Source organism: Globicephala melas, chromosome 12, assembly GCF_963455315.2.
Source record: "Globicephala melas chromosome 12, mGloMel1.2, whole genome shotgun sequence".
Classification (NCBI taxonomy): domain Eukaryota; kingdom Metazoa; phylum Chordata; class Mammalia; order Artiodactyla; family Delphinidae; genus Globicephala; species Globicephala melas.
This window is the reverse complement of record NC_083325.1, coordinates 65,870,322-65,894,003: the sequence shown is the minus strand read 5'-3', so window position 1 is coordinate 65,894,003 and position 23,682 is coordinate 65,870,322. Positions and strand designations below refer to the sequence as shown.

At 50.7% G+C, this 23,682-nt stretch overlaps 1 protein-coding gene across 5 annotated transcripts in view; it reads right to left on the bottom strand.

Annotated features, from left to right (window-relative positions):
* GALNT14 (polypeptide N-acetylgalactosaminyltransferase 14) overlaps positions 1-23,682 on the bottom strand; it is a 223,840-nt gene that overhangs the window by 8,898 nt on the left and 191,260 nt on the right. For 4 of the 5 annotated variants that reach the window (XM_060309623.1, XM_060309624.1, XM_060309625.1 and 1 more), the window contains 4 exons: positions 17,936-18,062; positions 15,646-15,738; positions 11,165-11,248; positions 10,537-10,681 (listed from right to left, as the gene is read on the bottom strand). In XM_060309623.1, coding sequence (XP_060165606.1) covers positions 10,537-10,681; positions 11,165-11,248; positions 15,646-15,738; positions 17,936-18,062 — 449 coding nt within the window. The remainder of the gene's footprint in view (positions 1-10,536; positions 10,682-11,164; positions 11,249-15,645; positions 15,739-17,935; positions 18,063-23,682) is intronic. The other variant, XM_070046883.1, reaches the window with a different exon arrangement.

Sequence of the window (23,682 nt, the reverse complement as noted above, 5' to 3'; positions counted from 1 at the left end):
TAATAGTAACACTTAATCGGCTTGACGTGGCCTCTCAGAGACAGAGAGGTAGGGGCAGGAGAGAAGGTGAACGAGGCACACGAAGGGGTCTGAGGGGCAGATGCAACTTCTCTGGACAGGCCACGAGGCAGGACAGGCTGAGAGATGCAAGAGGTGAGAAGAGGCAAGGGAGGGTTATCACCTTAGCAGGAGGCGCTGGGAAGGAGGACGACAGGACGGGTGGTTTACGTAGGAAAGAGCAGCAGACACCGAAAGCATGAGAAACGTAGTGTAAGTCAGTCCTGCAAGGGTATATACTCCACGCACACACGTGCACACGCCCAGAAACACATGCACACGCCCACACGCCCACACACTTGGGGGACGAGTCTAGCTGAAATTGCTGTGCGGATTTCTATCAGTGGGTTCAACACCTTCAGAATACTTGGACAGGCAGCCCAGGCCTGCCGTTGGCCGCGCGTCCCGCTAGCAGAGGGCTGTGTCTGACCCGGCGTAATCCCACCCGGCACCCCAGCATGCAGCCTGGTGCCCAGGGCACCGTGCACACTCGGTGGGTGTCATCTGTTGAAGGGAACTGAACATCGTCCTGTCTCCTGTGTTCTTCCCATATCCTGAATTCGCACTGCTGCCACACACACCCAACTGTTCTCTCCAGAGCACAGAGGAGTGACAGCTTGGCACGATTTTCTACAAAAGAACTCTTCGCTCACTTGAACCCTGTTACTCTGCTAAACCTTAGTTTCCCACAGCGACAGCTTTCTCCTCTCCCCTTTCGCACTCCGCTGGGACGTCAGCCAGAACAGGTACCACTCTCCTCTAGTCAAATAAAGGCCTGGCAGCTTCTCCCTGGGCCAGGCTATTGGGTGGCCCCTCCCTGAGCCCCAGAGATCCCATGGCTCCCCCCGCCACCTTCCTTAGGCAGCCAAAGACATTAAGTACCAGAAAAACCCCTACTTTGCTGGAAACAGATGCGGCAAACTTCTGTCTCAGGGAAAGGGGGATGATAACGTTTTGGCTGTTTGCGACGCCCCATGAGCAGGGCCCACACGTGGATTCAGAAGACAGGGACGTGCGCTATCTACTCACACATTCTACAAAACGCCACTGACAAGTGGTATCATTCTCAGCCAGGCTGCCACACCTAGAGTGAAACCGACACCTCTGTCTCCTTCCCCTTTTCCTGTCTGACTCAGGCAGCCCGCTTCCGTGTCTTCCTGGAGCGGAGATTATTTTTGGAAAAGATCTCGGCAGGCTGGAGGCTGGTGGTGCGACGCCTCAAATGCCAGGCTGAGAGTGTGGGTTTCTGTGGCGGACAATGGGGAGCCATCGAAGGCTGCATGGAGATGGGGGACAATGGTTTGGTGAGCACATGTTACTGGAGGCTGTGGCCAGCATCTAACACAGTGGTTCCCAAGCAGGGTGGTTCTGTCCCCCAGGGGCATTGGGTAAAGCCTGGAGACAGCTTTGACTGGCAATGACAGGTATGTATGGGGTGCTCCTGGCACCTGGTGGGCAGAGACCAGGGATGCTGCTAGACGGCCTACAGTACACAGGATGGGCCCTACCACAGAGTGACCCAGCCCCAAACGTCAAGAGTGCCGAGGCTGAGGGCCGCTGATCTGGCATGAAGAAGCGAATGTTGGGGCCATGAGCAGCTATTCTGAGGGGAGAAGGGACGGGATTTGCAGGAATGGGGGATGTGGGAGAAAGAGAAGCCATGGAAGATGGACAGGAGAGAATTAGTGGCGTGATGAGGTGGCCAGGGAGCCTGACAGGCACTAGGAGCCATCTGTTGGCTTGAGTTTCCGAGGCATTTGCTGTGGTTGTGGACTCACTAGATCACCCTGTGTTTGAGAGGGAGAGTCCGGCAGGGATGTCTGAGTGTAAACCCGCCATCCTGGAGCCACCTCCTGGGCTCTCACAGCCTCCTACCCCTGAGGATAAACGTCAATCTCCTCAGCTGGGAAAAGGGGCCATGACGCGCCTCTTCCCTCCTCTCCAGTCTTACCTTTGCTGCTCCCTCACCATTCTACCCCTCTGACCACAATCTCCCTGCAGCCTTTCAAAGGCATCCTGGCTCCCAGCCCCAGCCCTTGGTACATGCTGGATTTGCCCACCTGCCCTTTCCTCCCTTCGTGACCTGGCCTATTTCTACTCATCTCTCAGGATACAGCTCATTTTCAGGTCCTCTGGGAAGACTTCCCCAATCCTCGTATAGAATTTGGATATCATCTCTCTGCACTTCTATAGCACCGAGGACCAAACTCTCACCAGGACAGAGATTATATCAAAATGGCTGCTGACTTGCTTCTTTTTGCATTAGATCCCTCGAGGGGCCATGGTGGCCTGCAACCTAGCCCTTCACCTATGCATCTCCACAGTCAACAGAGGACACAGATGTTTGTAGAGTGAATGAATGAATAAATGAATGAATTCATGGATGGATGAAGATACAGAATTTGTGAATCAAGAAAACAGAGGAGGAGAGGGGGAAGATGGCGGAATAGTAAGACGCGGAGATCACCTTTCTCCCCACAGATAACATCAGAAATACATCTACATGTGGAACAACTCCTACAGAACACCTACTGAATGCTGGCAGAAGACCTCAGACCTCCCAAAAGGCAAGAAAGTCCCCAAGTACCTGGGTAGGGCAAAAGAAAAAAGAATAAACAGAGACAAAAGGATAGGGACGGGACCTGCACCAGTGGGAGGGAGCCGTGAAGGAGGAAAGGTTTCCACACACTAGAAGCCCCTTTGCGGGCGGAGACTGCGGGTGGCGGAGTGGGGGAACTTCAGGGCCGCGGAGGAGAGCACAGCAACAGGGGTGCAGAGGACAAAGCGGAGAGACTCCCGCACAGAAGATCAGGGCCAACCGGCACTCACCAGCCCGAGAGGCTTATCTGCTCACCCGCCGGGGCGGGCGGGGCTGGGAGCTGAGGCTCGGGCTTTGGTCGGAGGCAGGGACAGAACTGGGGTTGGCGGCGTGAACACAGCCTGCAGGGGGTTAGTGCGTCACGGCTGGCCGGGAGGGCGTCTGGGGAAAAGTCTGGACCTGCCTAAGAGGCAAGAGACTTTTTCTTACCTCTTTGTTTTCTGGTGTGCGAGGAAAGGGGATTAAGAGCGCTGCTTAAAGGAGCTCCAGAGACGGCCGCGAGCCGCGGCTAAAAGCACGGACCCCAGAGACAGGCATGAGACGCTAAGGCTGCTGCTGCCGCCACCAAGAAGCCAGTGTGCGAGCACAGGTCACTATCCACACCCCTCTTCCGGAGAGCCTGTGCAGCCCGCCACTGTCAGGGTCCCGGGATCCAGAGACAACTTCCCCGGGAGAACGCACAGGGTGCCTCAGGCTGTTGCAACGTCCCACCGGCCTCTGCCGCTGCAGGCTCGCCCCGCATCTGCACTCCTCCCTCCCTCTGGCCTGAGGGAGCCAGAGTCCCTGAAGCAGCGGCTCCTTTAACCCCATCCTGTCTGAGCGAAGAACAGATGCCCTCCGGAGACCTACACGCAGAGGTGGGGCCAAATCCAAAGCTGAGCCCTGGGAGCTGTGTGAACAAAGAGTAGAAAGGGAAATCTCTCCCAGCAGCCTCAGGAGCAGCGGATTAAATCTCCACAATCAACTTGATGTACCTGCTTCTGTGGACTAACTGAATAGACAACAAATCATCCCAAATTGAGGAGGTGGACTTTGAGAGCAAGATTTATTATTTTTTCCCCTTTTCCTCTTTTTGTGTGTATGTGTATGCTTCTGTGTGAGATTTTGTCTGTATAGCTTTGCTTTCACCATTTGTCCTAGGGTTCTATCCATCCGGTTTTTTTTTACTTTTCAAAAATTTGTTTTCTTAATAATTATTTTTTATTTTAATAACTTTATTTTATTTTATCTTATTTTATTTTCTTTTATCCTGTTTCTTTCTTTCTACTTTTTCTCCCTTTTATTCTGACCCGTGTGGATGAAAGGCTCTTGGTGCTGCAGCCAGGAGTCAGTGCTGTGCCTCTGAGGTGGGAGAGCCAACTTCAGGACACTGGTCCACAACAGACCTCCCAGCTCCACGTAATATCAAAGGCAAAAATCTCCCAGAGGTCTCCATCTCAACACCAACACCCAGCTTCACTCAACGACCAGCAAGCTACAGTGCTGGACACCCTATGCCAAACAACTAGGAAGACAGGAACACAACCCCACCCATTAGCAGAGAGGCTGCCTAAAATCATAATAAGGCCACAGACACCCCAAAACACACCACCAGATATGGACCCGCCCACCAGAAAGACAAGATCCAGCCTCATCCTCCAGAACACAGCACTAGTCCCCTCCACCAGGAAGCCTACACAACCCACTGAACCAACCTTAGCCTCTGGGGACAGACACCAAAAACAACAAGAACTATGAATCTGCAGCCTGCAAAAAGGAGACCCCAAACACAGTAAGATAAGCAAAATGAGAAGACAGAAAAACACACAGCAGATGAAGGAGCAAGATAAAAACCCACCAGACCAAACAAATGAAGAGGAAATAGGCAGTCTACCTGAAAAAGAATTCAGAAAATGAGAGTAAAGATGATCCAACATCTTGGAAATAGAATGGAGAAAATACAAGAAACATTTAACAAGGACCCAGAAGAACTAAAGATGAAACAAGCAACAATGAACAACACAATAAATGAAATTGAAAATACTTTAGAAGGGATCAACAGCAGAGTAACTGAGGCAGAAGAACGGATAAGTGACCTGGAAGATAAAATAGTGGAAATAACTACTGCAGAGCAGAATAAAGAAAAAAGAATGAAAAGAACTGAGGACAGTCTCAGAGACCTCTGGGACAACATTAAACACACCAACATCTGAATTATAGGAGTTCCAGAAGAAGAAGAGAAAAAGAAAGGGACTGAGAAAATATTTGAAGAGATTATAGTTGAAAACTTCCCTAATATGGGAAAGGAAATAGTTAATCAAGTCCAGGAAGCACAGAGAGGCCCATACAGGATAAATCCAAGGAGAAATACGCCAAGACACATATTAATCAAACTGTCAAAAATTAAATACAAAGAAAACATATTAAAAGCAGCAAGGGAAAAACAACAAATAACACACAAGGGAATCCCCATAAGGTTAACAGCTGATCTTGCAGCAGAAACTCCGCAAGCCAGAAGGGAGTGGCAGGACATATTTAAAGGGATGAAGGAGAAAAACCTGCAACCAAGATTACTCTACCCAGCAAGGATCTCATTCAGATTTCATGGAGACATTAAAATCTTTACAGACAAGCAAAAGCTGACAGAGTTCAGCACTACCAAACCAGCTCTACAACAACTGCTAAAGGAACTTCTCTAGGCAAGAAACACGAGAGAAGGAAAAGACCTACAATAACGAACCCAAAACAATTAAGAAAATGGGAATAGGACATACATATTGATAATTACCTTAAATGTAAATGGACTAAATGCTCCCACCAAAAGACATATTGGCTGAATGGATACAAAACCAAGACCCATATATATGCTGTCTACAAGAGACCCACTTCAGACCTAGAGACACATACAGACTGAAAGTGAGGGGATGGAAAAAGATATTCCATGCAAATGGAAACCAAAAGAAAGCTGGAGTAGCAATTCTCATATCAGATAAAATAGACTTGAAAATAAAGACTATTAGAAGAGACAAAGAAGGACACTAATAATGATTAAGGGATTGATCCAAGAAGAAGATATAACAATTGTAAATATTTATGCACCCAACATAGGAGCACCTCAATATATAAGGCCAATACTAACAGCCATAAAAGGGGAAATATACAGCAACACATTCATAGTAGGGGACTTTAACACCCCACTTTCACAAATAGACAGATCATCCAAAATGAAAATAAATAAGGAAACACAAGCTTTAAATGATACATTAAACAAGATGGACTTAATTGATATTTATAGGACATTCCATCCAAACACAACAGAATACACATTTTTCTCTAGTGCTCATGGAACATTCTCCTGGATAGATCATATCTTGGGTCACAAATCAAGCCTCGGTAAATTTAAGAACATTGAAATTGTATCAAGTATCTTTTCCAACCACAATGCTATGAGACTAGATATCAATTACAGAAAAAGATCTGTAAAAAATACAAACACATGGAGGCTAAACAATACACTACTTAATAACGAAGTGATCAATGAAGAAATCAAAGAGGAAATAAAAAAAATACCTAGAAACAAATGACAAAGGAGACACAACTACCCAAAACCTATGGGATGCAGCAAAAGCAGTTCTAAGAGGGAAGTTTATAGCAATACAATCCTACCTTAAGAAACAGGAATCATCTCGAATAAACAACCTAACTTTGCACCTAAAGCAATTAGAGAAAGAAGAACAAAAAGAAAACCAAAGTTAGCGAAGGAAAGAAATCATAAAGATCAGATCAGAAATAAATGAAAAAGAAATGAAGGAAATGATAGAAAAGATCAATAAAACTAAAAGCTGGTTCTTTGAGAAGATAAACAAAATTGATAAACCATTAGCCAGACTCATCAAGAAAAAAAGGGAGAAGAATAGAATTAGAAATGAAAAAGGAGAAGTAACAACTGACACTGCAGAAATACAAAAGATCATGAGAGATTACTACAAGCAACTCTATGCCAATAAAACGGACAACCTCGAAGAAACGGACAAATTCTTAGAAATGCACAACCTGCCAAGACTGAATCAGGAAGAAACAGAAAATATGAGCAGACCAATGACAAGCACTGAAATGGAAACTGTGATTAAAAATCTTCCAACAAAAGCCCAGGACCAGATGGCTTCACAGCTGAATTCTATCAAACATTTAGAGAAGAGCTAACACCTATCCTTCTCAAACTCTTCCAAAATATAGCAGAGGGAGGAACACTCCCAAACTCATTCTACAAGGCCACCATCACCCTGATACAAAAACCAGACAAGGATGTCACAAGAAAGAAAACTACAGGCCAATATCACTGATGAACACAGATGCAAAAATCCTCAACAAAATACTAGCAAACAGAATCCCACAGCACATTAAAAGGATCATACAACGTGATTAAGTGAGGTTTATTCCAGGAATGCAAGATTTCATCAATATACGCAAATCAATCAATGTGATACACCATATTAACAAATTGAAGGAGAAAAATCATATGGTCATCTCAATAGATGCAGAGAAAGCTTTCGACAAAATTCAACACCCATTTATGATAAAAACCCTCCAGAAAGTAGGCACAGAGGGAACTTTCCTCAACATAATAAAGGCCATATATGACAAACCCACAGCCAACACCATCCTCAATGGTGAAAAACTGAAAGCATTTCCACTAAGATCAGAAACAAGACAAGGTTGCCCACTCTCACCACTCTTATTCAACATAGTTTTGGAAGTTAGCCACAGCAATCAGAGAAGAAAAGGAAATAAAAGGAATCCAAATTGGAAAAGAAGTAAAGCTGTCACTGTCTGCAGATGACATGATATTATACATAGAGAATCCTAAAGATGCTACCAGAAAACTACTAGAGCTAGTCAATGAATTTGGTAAAGTAGCAGGATACAAAATTAATGCACAGAAATCTCTGGCATTCCTATACACTAATGATGAAAAATCTGAAAGTGAAATCAAGAAAACACTCCCATTTACCATTGCAACAAAAAGAATAAGATATCTAGGAATAAACCTACCTAAGGAGACAAAAGACCTGTATGCAAAGAATTATAAGACACTGATGAAACAAATTAAAGATGATACAAATAGATGGAGAGATATACCATGTTCTTGGATTGGAAGAATCTACATTGTGAAAATGACTCTACTACCCAAAGCAATCTACAGATTCAATGCAATCCCTATCAAACTACCACTGGCATTTTTCACAGAACTAGAACAAAAAAATTCACAATTTGTATGGAAACTCAAAAGACCCCAAATAGCCAGAGCAAGCTTGAGAATGAAAAACGGAGCTGGAGGAATCAGGCTCCCAGACTTCAGACTATACTACAAAGCTACAGTAATCAAGACAGTATGGTAAAGGGACAAATACAGAAATATAGATCAATGGAACAGGATAGAAAGCCCAGAGATAAACCCACACACATATGGTCACCTTATATTTGATAAAGGAGGCAGGAATGTACAGTGGAGAAAGGACAGCCTCTTCAATAAGTGGTGCTGGGAAAACTGGACAGGTACATGTAGAAGTATGAGATTAGAACACTCCCTAACACCATACACAAAAATAAGCTCAAAATGGACCTAAAGGTAAGGCCAGAAACTATCAAACTCTTAGAGGAAAACATAGGCAGAACACTCTATGACATATATCACAGCAAGATCCTTTTTGACCCACCTCCTAGCGAAATGGAAATAAAAACAAAAATAAACAAATGGGACCTAATGAAACTTCAAAGCTTTTGCACAGCAATGGAAACCATAAACAAAACCAAAAGACAACCCTCAGAATGGGAGAAAATATTTGCAAATGAAGCAACTGACAAAGGATTAATCTCTAAAATTTACAAGCAGCTCATGCAGCTCAATAACAAAAACACAAACAACCCAATCCAAAAATGGGCAGAAGACCTAAATAGACATTTCTCCAAAGAAGATATAGACTGCCAACAAACACATGAAAGAATGCTCAACATCATTAATCATTAGAGAAATGTAAATCAAAATTGCAATGAGCTATCATCTCACACCAGTCAGAATGGCCATCATAAAAAAATCTAGAAACAATAAATGCTGGAGAGGGTGTGGAGAAAAGGGAACACTCTTGCACTGCTGGTGGGAATGTGAATTGGTACAGCCACTATGGAGAACAGCATGGAGGTTCCTTAAAAAACTACAAATAGAACTACCATATGACCCAGCAATCCCACTACTGGGCATATACCCTGAGAAAACCATAATTGAAAAAGAGTCATGTACCAAAATGTTCATTGCAGCTCTATTTACAATAGCCCGGAGACGGAAACAACCTAAGTGTCCATCATCGGATGAATGGATAAAGAAGATGTGGCACATATATACAATGGAATATTACTCAGCCATAAAAAGAAACGAAATTGAGTTATTTGTAGTGGGGTGGATGGACCTAGAGTCTGTCAGAGGTGAAGTAAGTGAAGTAAGTCAGAAAGAGAAAGACAAATACCGTATGCTAACACACATATATGGAATCTAAGAAAAAAAAAAGTCATGAAGAACCTAGGGGTAAGACAGGAATAAAGACACAGACCTACTAGAGAATGGACTTGAGGATATGGGGAGGTGGAAGGGTAAGCTGTGACAAAGTGAGAGAGTGGCATGGACATATATACACTACCAAATGTAAAACCAATAGCTAGTGGGAAGCAGCCGCATAGCACAGGGAGATCAGCTCGATGCTTTGTGACCGCCTGGAGGGGTGGGATAGGGAGGGTGGGAGGGAGGGAGATGCAAGAGGGAAGAGATATGGGAACATATGTATATGTATAACTGATTCACTTTGTTATAAAGCAGAAACTAACACACCATTGTAAAGCAATTATACTCCAATAAAGATGTAAAAACAAAAAAACTAAAACAGAGGAGGTTGCCAAAGCTGGAAGCATGGATAAAATCTCCAAGGAACCAGTTACAGAGAAAAGAACAGTGAACTGAGAACTTGGGTGATTACTCACCATAAGTGTATGAGAGTGGGGAGAGGAGCCAGCCAAAAAAAAAAAAAAAAAAACAAAAGGGGGTGGAAAGAACAGGATTGCAGGACAATCGGGATCATGCAGTGTCTCCAGAGCCAGGAGGGAAGCTATAAGATGGATGTGTTTTCATGCATCCAGCAGGCCAAGTGCTACAGAGGCTGAGACAGGCTGTGAATTTGTCAGTGACTTTTTAGAAGAGTTCTATTCTCAGAGGGGAGTACACTGACCCACAGTGTTGATGAAACAGCTAAGGCACAAGGAAACCTTTCCGAGAAGGGGCGACGATGGTCCCTCCAGACCTGGGGGAAGCAGGAGACAGCAGAGGTGGAGCCACAGGCCTGCTGAGGCAGAAAGGGGATGATCGATGGCCCTGCCCAGAGATGGGGGCGGTGGATGATGGGGAAGGCTGTACCACATCCGTCGTGACTGTCTGGAAGTCAGGGTTAAATCAGCGGGGAGACTCACAGAGCAGGCATTTTACCTAGAGACAGTGTCACCCAGCAGGATGCTTTTCTGTCTGCATCTCATATTTTTGAGGTAGCTGTGCTGCCCACCCTGCCTGATCAGCCCACATTTACTGCCAGCAGCTTGGACACCAATGACATCCTCATTAAACTCCTGCTAATTTAATGGTTAATTCCTATAGGCGTTAAGTTGCCCGGTGAGGCGTCTTTCAGAGAAAGTCTGCATTTGGAAACCAAGCGGAGTGAACCCAGTCCCAGAGTGAGGGGGATCGTGCTTCTCTTGCTCTGCTGTTAAGCTCCGGGTATAACTAGACATCTGATTCATGTAGAAGCAGGAAATAGAGGCCAAGTCCATTCACACGTTCAAGCATCCCCAGCCAGTTACCTTACCTGGGACTTTGCATCCTTGTCTTCAGTCTTGACACAGGGGCTTAACTTGAGGTTGGAGATCTCTTGGTCTTTCTGCTTTTGAGACTCTAGGCACTTCTGCCTCTGTCGGATGCTGCCCTTCTGGATGGAGGAGTCCTTGGGTACTCTAGAGGAAAGCCACGGGAGGGATGAGAAACCACTACTCTTTGGATTAGTAGTAACAGCAGCAGTTGGAGAGGTCGGGCAGTGTTTGGAGAATGGCAGGGGCATTTCGCCCCGGCTGTGTTGCAATGACTTGCACTGCTCGGGGCCTGGGGATGGGGGAGGGGCCGCTAGCAGCAAGGCAGCAGGGAACAACCCAGGAGACTGGAGCCTGGAATGGAATCAGTGAGTCCATGCCCTGAGGTCACACCCCAGAGTTCTGATCTGAGCAACTGAGAAATACTGCTACAGCTAACCTCAATCCCTCATGCTACTGATTAATAGAATTCTCTTTCTGTTTTCAGGGATAAGTGGAGCCAACTGGCCTTAGACCTCCATATACTGAAAAGCCCTCATCCAGATGGCCACAGGGGGTCCCTTCTCCAGACTGAGTCAGCGGAGGGTCTCTCCCTGCAGCTAGCAAAGGCTCAAACCACAGGGCGGATACCTGAGTTCCGGATAGACGTTCTCCAGGTACCACTTGAAGCTCCGGCACCGCAGGTTCTTCCTCAGGTTCAATCTGCTCTCAATACTGGGGGCGAAGGGGGAGGGCAGACACAGAGACAAAATACAGCTGTGTCAGAGATGGGTACCAGCAACATGGACCCAGGAGGTACCAGCCCTCCAGGCTGGGAGGCGTACAGCACAAACCGTGTCCATGCTCTGCACCCACGTCTCCCTGGAGGGTGCTGGAGAAAATAACCGAGAGCTTTTGAGAGCTCCAGACGGAGCTATGGAAACACTTGGCAATATCTCACAGTGGAGCGGTCATGACACCAAAGATTTGTGCTTTACTTGGAAACAGAATTTGGGGGTGTTTTTACTTTTCATTAAAAACGAGGCTATGAGAACATTCCGCGTGTTGTTAATAAGTCACCGCCGGGGCTCTGGGTCTACTTCCAAATCTCTCTTTGGATTCTGCTGTTGAACTGCCATCCCCCCGACGCCCTGCCTCAACCAGCCCAGCCTCAAAGAATCCTCTTCGTCAGCTGGTTCTGGGCTTTGGTCATGTATTTGTTCATCACGTATTTCCTGAGTACCTAGTACGCGCCAGGCACTGTGCCCAACGTGGGACGTGATGGTGAACTTTCGAGCAAGAGAGAGACAGGTAACGAACCGGGTGCTCACAGCCCGACGTGGATGTGGGGTGGGAGCACTTCAGAGGTGGCCCCATGCTTGTCGGGTCAGTGGTGGTCGAGTGGTAATGTGGAAGCTGGTATCTGGAAGGAAAGTGGACGTTGTCCAGACAAACCAGAAAGTGGGTGAGGTGGGGGCCCCTGGTAGTGCCAGGGGAATAGCAAAGAGAGATTAGTGCACGTGGAGAGGGAAGGGGTCTGTTGGCAGGAACAGTGGTGCAGGTTAGAATATGTGTGTGTGTGAACGGCTGTATGTGGGGGAATGGGAGAGGGCAGGTGGGTGGGAGGAGAGATGAAGATGCAGACCATAAAAGGTCCTGTGAAATGCTGTGGAGGAGCTTGGACTTCATTTTCAGGGCAATGGGATGCCATGGATGGGTTCTAAGCAGAGAACGATGTGGCGCTGTTAGCCCTTTAAGAGCATCTCACTGGTGGTGAATGCATCTGATGTGCAAAGCTGGGAGAGCAGTTAGGAGGCAGCTGAAGAAACCCAGGTGCTGCTCATGAATGCTGGCAGGCAAGTGGGGTGCGAACGGAGAGAAGGGACAGGTTTAATTCTCTCCACTGCACCACCAGCACCCACCCGAGTTCCATGTACACCTTGTCTCTCCTGGGTGACCACATAGAACTGGCCTCGCTCTCTCCAGCCTTGCCTCCTTCCACCCCAAAGACTGGACCGGGCGCCCTCACGGCACTGGAACTTCTTAAACAGCACTAACCACCACTCCTCACCAGACTCCAAGCAACATGAGGACAGGAATGACATTGTTTGAAAAGGGCTAAATGTTCAGTATTTGCAAGAACCCAGATGTTCAGTGCATGAGTGAGGCAGGATCTCTGGGACTTGGTGATTGTCTAGGTGTGGGAGGAGAGGGGGAGGGAAAAGTCAAGGTTGACACTCAGACTTCTGGTCTGGCAACAGGATGCAAGGAAGAGCGTTCACTGAGATGGGGAATCTGGGGTAAGGAGCAAGTTTAGGAGTGAAGAGGATGGGTTCAGTTAGGACTTGTCGAGTTGGAGGAGCCTGGGAGGCATCCAGGCAGAGATGTCCAGTTGCTACTCGGACATAAGGGATGGAGCTCAGAGGAAAGGTGCAAGACAGAGATGGAAACGCGAGTATCGGCAGCACAGTGGTGGTTGATGCCAGGGAAAATGTGGTGTAAGAGGGCTTATGACAGATCCTCGGGGAACACCAACATATGAGGGTGGGGAGAGGAGCCTGAGCCTGCAAAGGGGGCTGAGAGGGTGCAGCCTGCACCGCGACAAGAGCCAAGACTGCAGGTCTGGAAACCGAGATCAGAAGTGTGCCTGAAGGGGGCTGGGTGGGAGAAGTCTCATACCAATGGGGTAACATAGAGAAAGGTAAGGGGTCCCAGGGAGTCATGGGTGGGCCAGGTGGGAGTGATCGCAGGGGATAGGGGCACGGCCTCAGGTCACAGTCAGGAGAAGGGGGAGGGGAGCAGCAGGCAGCGATGCAGGCAGCTCTTTCATGAAGCTTGGCTCTGAAGGAGCAGAAGACTGGGTGTAGGTGATGAGCAAGGCTGGACTGAGGGAGAGTTCTTTTTTTTTTTTTTTTGGCGCTATGCGGGCCTCTCACTGTTGTGGCCTCTCCCGTTGCGGAGCACAGGCTCCGGATGCGCAGGCTCAGCGGCCATGGCTCACGGGCCCAGCCGCTCCGCGTCATGTGGGATCTTCCCGGACCGGGGCACGAACCCGCGTCCCCTGCATCAGCAGGCGGACTCTCAACCACTGCGCCACCAGGGAAGCCCCTGAGGGAGAGTTCTTATAGTTTGTTTTCTTTCCTTCTCTTCCTTTTTTGTTTTTAAAAACTATGTAAGATACTGAATAAATTTAAATGCCAACAGGGACCATGCAATAGAGAAGAGAGATGGGTGATCAGGGAGAGTGAAAGAGGGCAAAGTCCCCTAGAACGGGGGCTCCCACACTGTCTGTGCATCAGAATCACCTGATGGTGGGGGGATGGTTCTTTTACAAATTCTACAGCCCAGGCCACAGCCCAGGGGAAATCCACTCTCTGGGGGTGGAGTAGAGGCAGCAGAGTTTTTGAAGCTCCCCAGGTGACTGCGATGTACAGACAGTTTGGCACCCATCGCCCTGAAACCTCGCTCCTTCAGCTGAGGTCCTCAGACCAGCAGCCCGGCACCACGTGGGGCTTACAGACCTGCAGACCTACCGAACCAAAATCCACACTTTAACAAGATCTCCGGGAGATCTGTGTGCACATTAAAGTGCGAGAAGCCGACAGGCAGGAGGAGATGAATCCAGGCAGTGGGACCTCGATTAATGATCATTTATGAATGAATGCAGGGGAGAAGAGGGTGTCCGGAGAACAGGAGGCACACCTTATCCTTCAAGATGAAAGAGACAGAAGGATGGTGCAGATACAGGTTCGTCTGTCTTGGGAAGTTGGTGCTGTTTCATCTACAAAACAGAAGTGTCATCTTCTGTGAGTGAAAGGAGTGGGGTGGACTCAGCAGCTGGGGAGAGTGGAAGAGGTACAAATGGAGATTGAGGGAGAACGCTGGCCAGGCAAGGTGGCAGGCTCAAGAGGTCCACCAAGGGCCTCCCTGTGCCTGACGGCCACGGAGTGGCAGCAGCACCACCTGACAGGCCCAGAACCGTTCAGCAGCCTATGAACCGGGGAGGAAACGGTACAAAGTCGGGTTCATCCAGGGTTAAGAGAACTTCCCCAGGGAGGGTTGATAGATGCCCAACAGAGCGAGAGATCTGAGGACAACATCTTTTAAGCATTCTCTTTAAGCAAGAAGGTGGAACCCAAGTTGGAGAGGGGAGAGCAATGAAGAAAGGAGGGGTGGACCCACGTGGCCAAAAGACCGGAAGTTGGCTGAGGACTCAGAATAAACGCCTTGGGAGGCTCTGAGTAGAAGTGGAGACAGTGTGGGTTCATGGTTTCAGAAATACAAATCACTTTAGCAACCTCTGATTGAATCCTCCCGGGCAGTGATGGGCTCGACCTGTGGAGAGTTGGCTGCAAAAATCCCATGTGTCAACAGCCTTAGAGTGACTGAGGGACATTAGATGACAAAAGCCACCGGCTGCCCCCCGCAAAAGACGAATGATAACATCAATGAAGTTGCCATTTTTCTCTACTCAAATCAACCCTGGGTTGGGGAATGCAATATCACAGAGTTTTGGAATCTGACAGGTGTGATCTGAGCCTTCTCCCCCTCCTGTAATGGTGTGATCCAGGGCAGGTACCTGAACCTGTAGAGGACCCAGTCTCCTCATCTGTAAAACAGGGGTAATTATACCCATTTCTCAGTTTGCGGAGGACTAATGGGCTATCTCATGTAATGGTATCTGGCCCATAATTTCTCTCTCTGTCCTCTTCGACCCCCGTGAAGCTGGAGTCCGGCTCTAGAGGAGATCGCATGGTACCGTTCCTCCTAGGAAGGCAGAAGATTGAGGCTTGGGCAGCTGAGGACGAGAAGGAAGGAACTCCGACCTGGAGGGACCAGGGCTGCTTACCCCAGCACCCCACCTTTCTATAAAAAGCTGGAAACATCAGTCCACTGCACAAGGCACAGCTCTGCCACTGAGTAGATGGCCCAGGCTGCCCGGTGGTCATCCCACAAGAGCTGTCCGAGGCCCTGCAGCCAGAACTGGGCAGGAGCAAGGAGGCGCACGAAGGGAGAAGAGCCCCAGCCTGGGCCCTGGAGGGGCCTGGGGGCTGAGGAGACCAGCTGAGCACACAGGCCTGCGAGCTGGGGCTCTTGGTGCTTTGCACAAATAAACCAGGAGGGACACTTACTTTCCAAAGGGTCTCTCCAGGGCGAACGGCCGGGAAGCATAATAGTACTGCTTGTATTCATCCATCCACACCTCAGCTGTCCGCTTGGTGTTCCTGAGGAGACAGGGGGTGTCGGGGAGGGTCAGAGAGGACCTGGGACGTGTCCAGGTAAAATATACACAAGCGGCAAGCCGGCAGCGTCACCCCCGTGGGGCCCACCATGGTCCAGTAACATTACTCTCCCCCCAGTGCTGAGCCCAGCCACCTCCACCAATCTCCAAAGGGACCTCTACCCCAAGACACAGGGTTTTAGTAGTCACTACATACTCTTTTCCCAAAAGGCACAGGCCAGAGAAATTACACCAGAAACTGAGCTTCTGTCGCCCTCAAAAAAGAAAAAACTCAGGGAGAAAAGAGCCAGGAGAATCTGGTACATCCCTTCGGTGCCAGTACAAGAGGAGAAGGGCCGACCATCTCACCTCTGGCCGTCCGCGGGCACCTGCTCCAGAGCTCTCCCCTTCGGCCCGGGGCCCAGCTCTCCAAGGGGCCAGCAGTCACGCACGGGCTCCCACAGGCCACGTGCTCTCCAAGGGGCCAGCCACACACGGGCTCCCACAGGCCACGTGACGAGCTTGGTGCAGGTGTAAAGAATTAAGCAATCACGCCATCTCGGTCAAACGTTTGCCAGGACTCGGAAGCTTTTAAAAAATCAGCTATTCACTCTGAGTTTGACATCCAAGGTCACAGAAAAAGAGACAGAGACCGACACGGAGAATGTCATTGCTCAGCTGTCCAGGAGGCAGGGGTACCAGGAAGAGAGGATGTGGGAAAACAATCTGAAGCCAGGAGCAGGGCTGAAGCAGCACCTACCAAGGCCCGAGGGCGTGGACTCGGGGTCTCAGCAGAAAGGCCACGCCCCTCCAGATTTCTGCCGCTGTGTGGAACAGAGGCATTCAACAGCGGAGCGCGGCACGCCCTTCCAGCCCGTGAGCCTGGAAGGAGTCATGCACACGCAGCCCAGCTCTTGGTGCTCGGAAGGCAGCTAACAGAGCCTTGCCGCCTCCCTTCACTGGCCTAACCACCGGCAAACTGGAAGCTGCCGAGGAGACACTGCCCCACATCTCCCTCCCCTCCAATGACCCGCTGGTGGCACGCAGGATGCCCGCTGGCCAGCGCCCAGTCTCAAACACGAGGAATGTTCTGGAGCCCAAGGCTCTGCCCCCTCACTCCCAGGCTGGCCCCACCGCTTTCCTGTGCCAGGCGCCCCCAGATCACCTTTCCCGGTAAAAGCCCGGAGCCCAGGCAGCCCTGCCTTTGTTCCTGTCCCTGCTGACTGGGTTCTCACTGCCCTGCCCTGCCCTGCCCAGCATGGGGTCAACTTTCTCCCTGTTCAAGCCCATCACGCCGCCACACCTGTCCACACCCACAGCTGCCCATACGTGTGAGAAACTGAGGACGGGAGAACCCAGACGAGGAGAAGAACACCGCAGGGGAAGCAGAACACCAAAAGAGGCGCTTCCCCCAAATGGACCAAGTGAGAGAAAAAAAGGGCAAAGTGGAAATAAATGGGGAGTGAGCTGTCAGGTGACAAGAGACAAGGGGAGACGAAGCTGGAGGACCAGAAGAAGAAAAGGAGAAAGAGGTGTAAGGAATTATTTTTAAAGAAAAGGAGAAAGGTTGAAGAAAAAAATCACGGAAAGCAGAAGGGCGTATGGAAGGAGGGAGGGAGCAGGAATAGGCAAGTGGGCACCGCTGGGTCACTGAGACCCCAGGATCTTCGTCCTGTCCCCAGGCAGGAGATGACAAGTCCCGGGAAAGGAGCCCAGGGCCCGCAGGGCCTGTGCCAGCCTGGCTGCTTCTGTGCACCCTTGAGGCCCTGGAGCAGTCAGGTGGGTTGTAGCTACTTGTGCCTCCCCGTTCCCGAATCTTCCCAAGGGCCTTTCCCCTGGTGACCCAGCCTGAAGGTGAGAGCAGCGGATCTTCTAGAACTCAGGGGCAAAACAGTCACCCTTCCCCCGCCCCAAACAACCCAAAATACCCAGGGCCCTGAGCCCTGCAGGATGACGCTGCCCAGTGACTTGAAGCCCCCAAGGCTACATGTGGGGCCTTGGAAGCCAACAGTGGAGAACAGCCTTGGGGCTTCCAGCCTGAGCTGGACGGGCAGGCCTGACCTCTCCTGCTCAGGCAGCAGCCCAGCGAGCAGGGCCCACAGCCCCTGTCCATCCAGAACACGCAGGCAACCTACCAGAGAACCCAGGGCAGCGGCAGCCCATCACCACAAAAGCCCTCGGCCACGGCAGCACACACTTACTTTATATATGTGTTGGCATTTCCATCTGGGAAAACATACGGGTGCTTCTTCCGGAAGACGTGGCCCACTCGGCTGCAGGGGACGATCTCTAGGCTGCCCCCGCACATCCACACCCTGAAGGAGATTTCTGCAAGACAGCCATGCCCCCCATCACTGCTCTGCCTCCTGGATGGAGGGGCACAGGATGGCAGCGTTGAGACTCCAGGCGCCAGGGAATCCCAGGGAGCGGGGAGGGCCGGCCGCACCCAGCCTCGGGTACGGCGGTTACCAGCGTGCTCCACTGGCCCGGCAACCTCGGCTTCCCAGCCCACAACAAGGATTGGTAACAACTCACACCTGGGAGGGTGGTTTGAGTTAACAGGGAAACAGTGGGCGGCAGGGAGGAGCACACAAAAATCAACACCTGTTCCCTGCCCTCATGGAGGCCTCTGGAACACACTCAGGGGCCCGCATGGCGGGGCCATTGCTGTGATGCTTTAGTCTGGAAAGAGAAGCCTGGGAGCTATCAGAGAGCTGCTTTTGAGCACGTGGAAGATGGATTAGATGAGCTCATATGATCCCAGAGGGTTAGAGCCAGGACCGAGGAGAAAGAATTTCCACTGGAGACTATGGGAGAATGTTCTGATGGTCAAGGTCCAGATAGAAGGGGCTGTCATGGAGTAAGTGTGTTTGCCACTCTGATAGGCTAGCAAGCCACATGGCCTGGAGGCGACAGAGAGGACCAGTTCCCAGGAGGCACCTGGACAAGGTGTCCAGGACAGAGCCTCCCGACACTGAGACGGCAATTCTACCCGCTGCAAGGGCCCCTGAATCTTAGCCCAGAGGAGGAAGTCTGAGCCGTAGTCGAGAGCTGGGAGCAGCCATAGAAAGTGCTGGAAGCCTCGAAGCTCTTGTTGGAGGTGCTCCCCTGGGTGGGGATTTGCACAGAAACCCCTTTTTCCCCGTTGGCTGCTGCTGCAGGGACCTCCGGCAGGGGGGAGGGGTGGAGTTAGCAGAGGCGCTGGGACTAGGCTGGCGGGTGCATTTCTCCCTCGGGGCTGCTTCCTGCAGGCTTGGAGCAGCGGAATTCAGGGGTGGTGGGGGAGTATCTCTCATCTGTTTGGAATTGCTGAACACTGAGGGGTTTTATTATCGCTGTTAACTCCTCTACAGATGGTGCAACCCCTTATGGACTGCACCCAGGGCAGGCTCCTCGCTGCACGCCACTGGCTGCCCATCTGAAATGCTTGCCTGGCCCGTGCTTCTGCCGTCAAGCTCAAGCAAGAGGAGGACAAGATGGCTCAGGAAAATCCCGTGCCCATGGGCAACTGCCCCTGGAAGCGGCCCGGGTGTCCATGAGCAGGAAATGAGGACGCGGGTATTCCAGTGCTATCCCACCATGTACGACGTGCCCTGCACCCTCCAGCACCTTGGGCCCCACTTCCCTGGGTTTCTTCAAGTGCCTGGACACAGATTCTTCATCCTGATCTTCACCTGCTCTCATACCCGCCTGTCCTCAGTCACCCTTTACCTGTCCCCTCCTGCCTCCTGCCCTGTGTCCCTGGAAGAGTTGCAGGCCAGGCTGCCTTGACAGCTGTCGCCCCCTGCCCAGGTGCCCTCCCAGACAGGCTACAGCTCACTTCCAGCAAGCTCGGATTGCCCTCGGAGTGGGGACAACGTGGACACTAGGATGATGAACGGACGTCTCAAGAATGCTGTCAAATGATGGCAAGAACACAAGGTCGGGGAGAGACGGGAAGAACTTGGCTTTGGAGTCGTGGCCCCAGGTCTGCAGTAACCCACTAGCCGTGTCCCTGGGAAACCTGCTTGACCTTGCTGAGGCCGGGTTTCCTCACACGTAAAATGAAGATCATAAAAGTACTCCACAGGATTGCCGTTGACATCAAATGAAATGGAATTTCAAGAATAACTGTGAAAACTCTTAAGTGTGCTGGGAATCTCAGTAGCAGTTACAAGACATTCCTCTGCAGGCTGTCTCTTTAAGACATGGACGCCAACGGCATCGCCCACCTGTGCCCACTTCCAACTTCCTAGATGATTCACAGCTTCCTGCTTCTGCCACAGGAGGCAGTTGAAATCTGTGATACTTAACACCTGAGATTTTGACTCTCCACAGAAATCCATGATACACGGCGCCCTGGCGTTTGCCTGGTTGGAATCGGGGGCACCAGCCTGGCGTTGGCGGGGGATGATGAGCGAGCTTAGCTGACGGCCAACATCCAGCTCCCCACCCTGCAGTGATGCACGAAGGGGCGGAGGGCTCGGTGCAGGGAATTGTGATGGGACATGTGTGAATTTAGCCTCCAGGGCTCAGGTCTACTGGGCTCCAATCATCAGCTCCTCTCCAGGACCTCAAAACCAGAGATGGAGGCCTTGCTTACTGGATATAACCTACCAATTCTGTGCCAGCTTTCTTCCAAAAATATGCATACATTTCAGCTATGGTCTCTTCCTTACATGTATTCAAATGAGACATACGTCCCTCCTCATTTGCAAAGCAAATCCCTCCAACCTGTGCCTCAGTGCCACCCACCCTTCCCGCCCCTGAAACCCGTTCCTCTCCCTGTGCTTCCTTCACCCAGCATTCTGCTTCTCTCTGAATCTATTGCCCCCCCCCCCCCGCTGCCACCATGATGCACAGACCCCACCTCAGAAAGTACCGTTCTCCTCTCCACCTTCCTTTTGGGCTTCTGGTATTCTCCACCTCAAAGCGCTATCTCTGAGTGCCTTGCTGACACTGCTTCCTCATCTGACCACAACATTCGCTTGACGCTGAGGACTCACCCCTAGCCCACCAGCCCAGCTCTACTCCGGGCTCCAGCACTGACCTCCGCGGCTGCCTGACGCTCTGTCGAGGTGCACTGGATGCCCTCAGATGCAGTACGTCTTCTACCCCATCAGCATCCTCTAATAGCCCTCTGCAGGCTGCCTCCTCTCCTCCGCCTCTAAAACCATCCTTCCTCCTCGTTTTCCTGTGTCTGTGCTGCTTTCACACATCAGAGCATCTCAGTTCTGCAGGGGAGGAAAGGACTCTTTCATTTTTTCCTGGGCTGGGCTTTGGTCCTCCCTCAGGCAGTAACTTATTAGTCATCCTAACAACCCCACATGCGGTTGGGGATGTTTTTGACGATGCAGAAGCAGTCCTGATAGGACAACTGACAGAGGGTAGCTGGCCCCTGAAGCCCATCTCCCCAGCTCCAAAACTCCTGCCCTTGCCCTGACCCCATCTCACTCAGTGTGGACACGCACCATCAGCCAATGCGGCTGTGGACACGAAGCTCCTGACTTCAGGGCACTCGCCGACGAACCAGAGAGACCAATCTATAACCAGCTGCCTTATCCACTCCTTCATCCAGTCCTGACACCTGCCTGTCTCAGCTCTGCTTCCGGCCAGCAGATGTTGCCCACAGAGGCTGCAGCCTGAGATGCAGTAAGAGCTTCTCGCCTCTGGAGTCCAGACTGTCGTATCCAAGATGACCTGAGACACAAGCCTTGCTGTGCCTCGGCCAGAGTCGAGGCAGTCTGGGTGACGAAGCTTGGAGCGTTCAGATCAGTGTAATGACCTTCAGGTACCATAGTGTGGAGTATTTAAAACCTAGGACGTATAGTTGTCCCACCCTTAACTACACCACTGACTTCAGGATAACGATGTGTATCCTCCCAGGACTGCAAGCCAGGTCCGGTGATTCACAGATCTGTGCTGAAGCCTCTGGGAAAGGCTTGTGATCCCGAGGTCCAAGCAGTGCGGCCGTAGACCGAGGTGTAAAGCAGTGGGCCTTCCAGGTAGAGCCCAGACCCTCCACTTGCCATGTCTTCAGTTCCTGCAAAGTCATCACTTTCTTAAGGGAAGGAGTCAAAAGATGATGTAGGGAGTTTGTGGGGAGTTCTCACTGAGTCAGCACCCGCATAATCTCCCTGGTGATGGATGTCACGCAGCCCCACATCTGCTCTGAATTCCAGGCAGGGAGATGTGTAATTATTCCATCCTCATTGGGGGCGCTGTTGCCTTCTTCTTTTCTTTAAACTTCAGATTAATATTTGGGAATAAACTACCCTCCCCAGCCTCTGTTCTCAGCTCTTTCCTTCTATTTCCTCATCAACTCATCAGCAGTTTTACCAGCGCTCATAAGCCCCCAACCCTTAACCAGAGCCAGCATCTACCTGACGAGCCGTGATGGCGGACAGGAATCCAGGGGAAAGGGGACAGCTTCCTCCCCAGGAACCGAATCACAGCTATTCCTATACCACTCCTTGGCCATATAGGTCAAGTTGAAATCTCCTCTGATAGCCCGGTTTCTACACAAAGGCAAAGGGACATTAGACACGGGCTCCCCGAAGGCAGTGGGCCTGTTTTAAATGGAACCTCATGGACTGTGTACAGACACATTCATTGTCTACACAGCATTAGCCACTCTCCCTCTGGCCAGGTTGAAATCTAGTGAGGACAAAGGGATTGCAGGGGACAGTGATGGTCAGTAAGAGACACTCATCCGTCCACACAGACAAATGTGGTGACAGGGACCTTTCCTTTCAAGAATCTTTACGTTCTCAGGGTCACCTGAGCTAGAAAGCTCTGTTATTATTTTTTAATGAGTACACGGACTCGAGTAGAGGCAATCTTATTTGGGCCACAAAGGATAACCTTGAACCTATGAGCAAAATTATGCTTCACACCATCCGGGACAATCAAGGTTGCATCCAGGTCCCTGACTTCTGAACAAGCAGTAACCACAGGCCCACCCTGGTCACCACGGGCTGTCCGGCTGCGAACGTCATGGCGGCACCCTTTACCTCTCCACAGTCGCTCTGGAAAAGCGTGGCCTTGAGGGACCGCACCTGGGCCTGGGGCTTAGCAAGCAGCCCCACCTGGGTCGGGGGAGGATGACTTTACATCAGACTTGGTTGCTCTTCTCAGAGGAGGCCACTTCTCTCATCTTGAGCCCCTGAACCTGGAAAAGGTGAGGCCAAAAGAGAAAGCGAGAGGCACCCACTGTTCCCGCGGGTGTGACACAGTGCTCGTCTGACAAACCTGCTCGCCTGCAGCCCGAAGGCGAGGCAAGGCCACTGCTCGGGGCCTCATTCGTCTTCACAGTGGCCCTGGGAGCGTGTTTCTACTGCTGCCGTAACAAATTACCACATCAACCCAGCGTGGGTTTGGTTGGGCCCTCTGCTGAGGGTCTCTCCAGGCCACGATCAACATGTCAGCAGGATTAGGTTCCTTTCTGGGGGCTCTGAAGCTTTCGAGTTGATTCAGGTTGTTTGCAGAAGCTGGTTCTTCGCGGTCGCAGGGCTGCGGTTCCCTTCTCCTCACTGGCTGTAGGTCAGGGGCCCCTGCTACATCCACGCTGCCCCTCCCCCGTCACACCAGTGGCAGCCAGGCCAGTTCCTCCCAGGCTGTGAACCTCTCTGACTGCTTCGCTCCATCTCTTCTGACTCCAGCCAGAGAAAAGTTCTCTGCTGCAAAGGGCCCAAGTGATTGGACTGGGCCCACCTGGACACTCCAGGCCACTCTCCCAGCTTCAGATTCAGGAGCCTTAATTACATCTGCAAACTCCCTTTTGCCGTGTAAGGTAACCTCCTGACAGGATCTAGGTGAGGAGATGCTCTCCGTGACCAAACTTTACTCAGGCTCGCCCTCTCTCTGACTAGGCATGAACTGTTGTTCCTTACCCTCGTCAGGCCTGCATCCCGTTTTAGCAAGAATCCTGCTAAGCCGGTTTAGAGAATCCATCCCCCCAGCCTGTCCC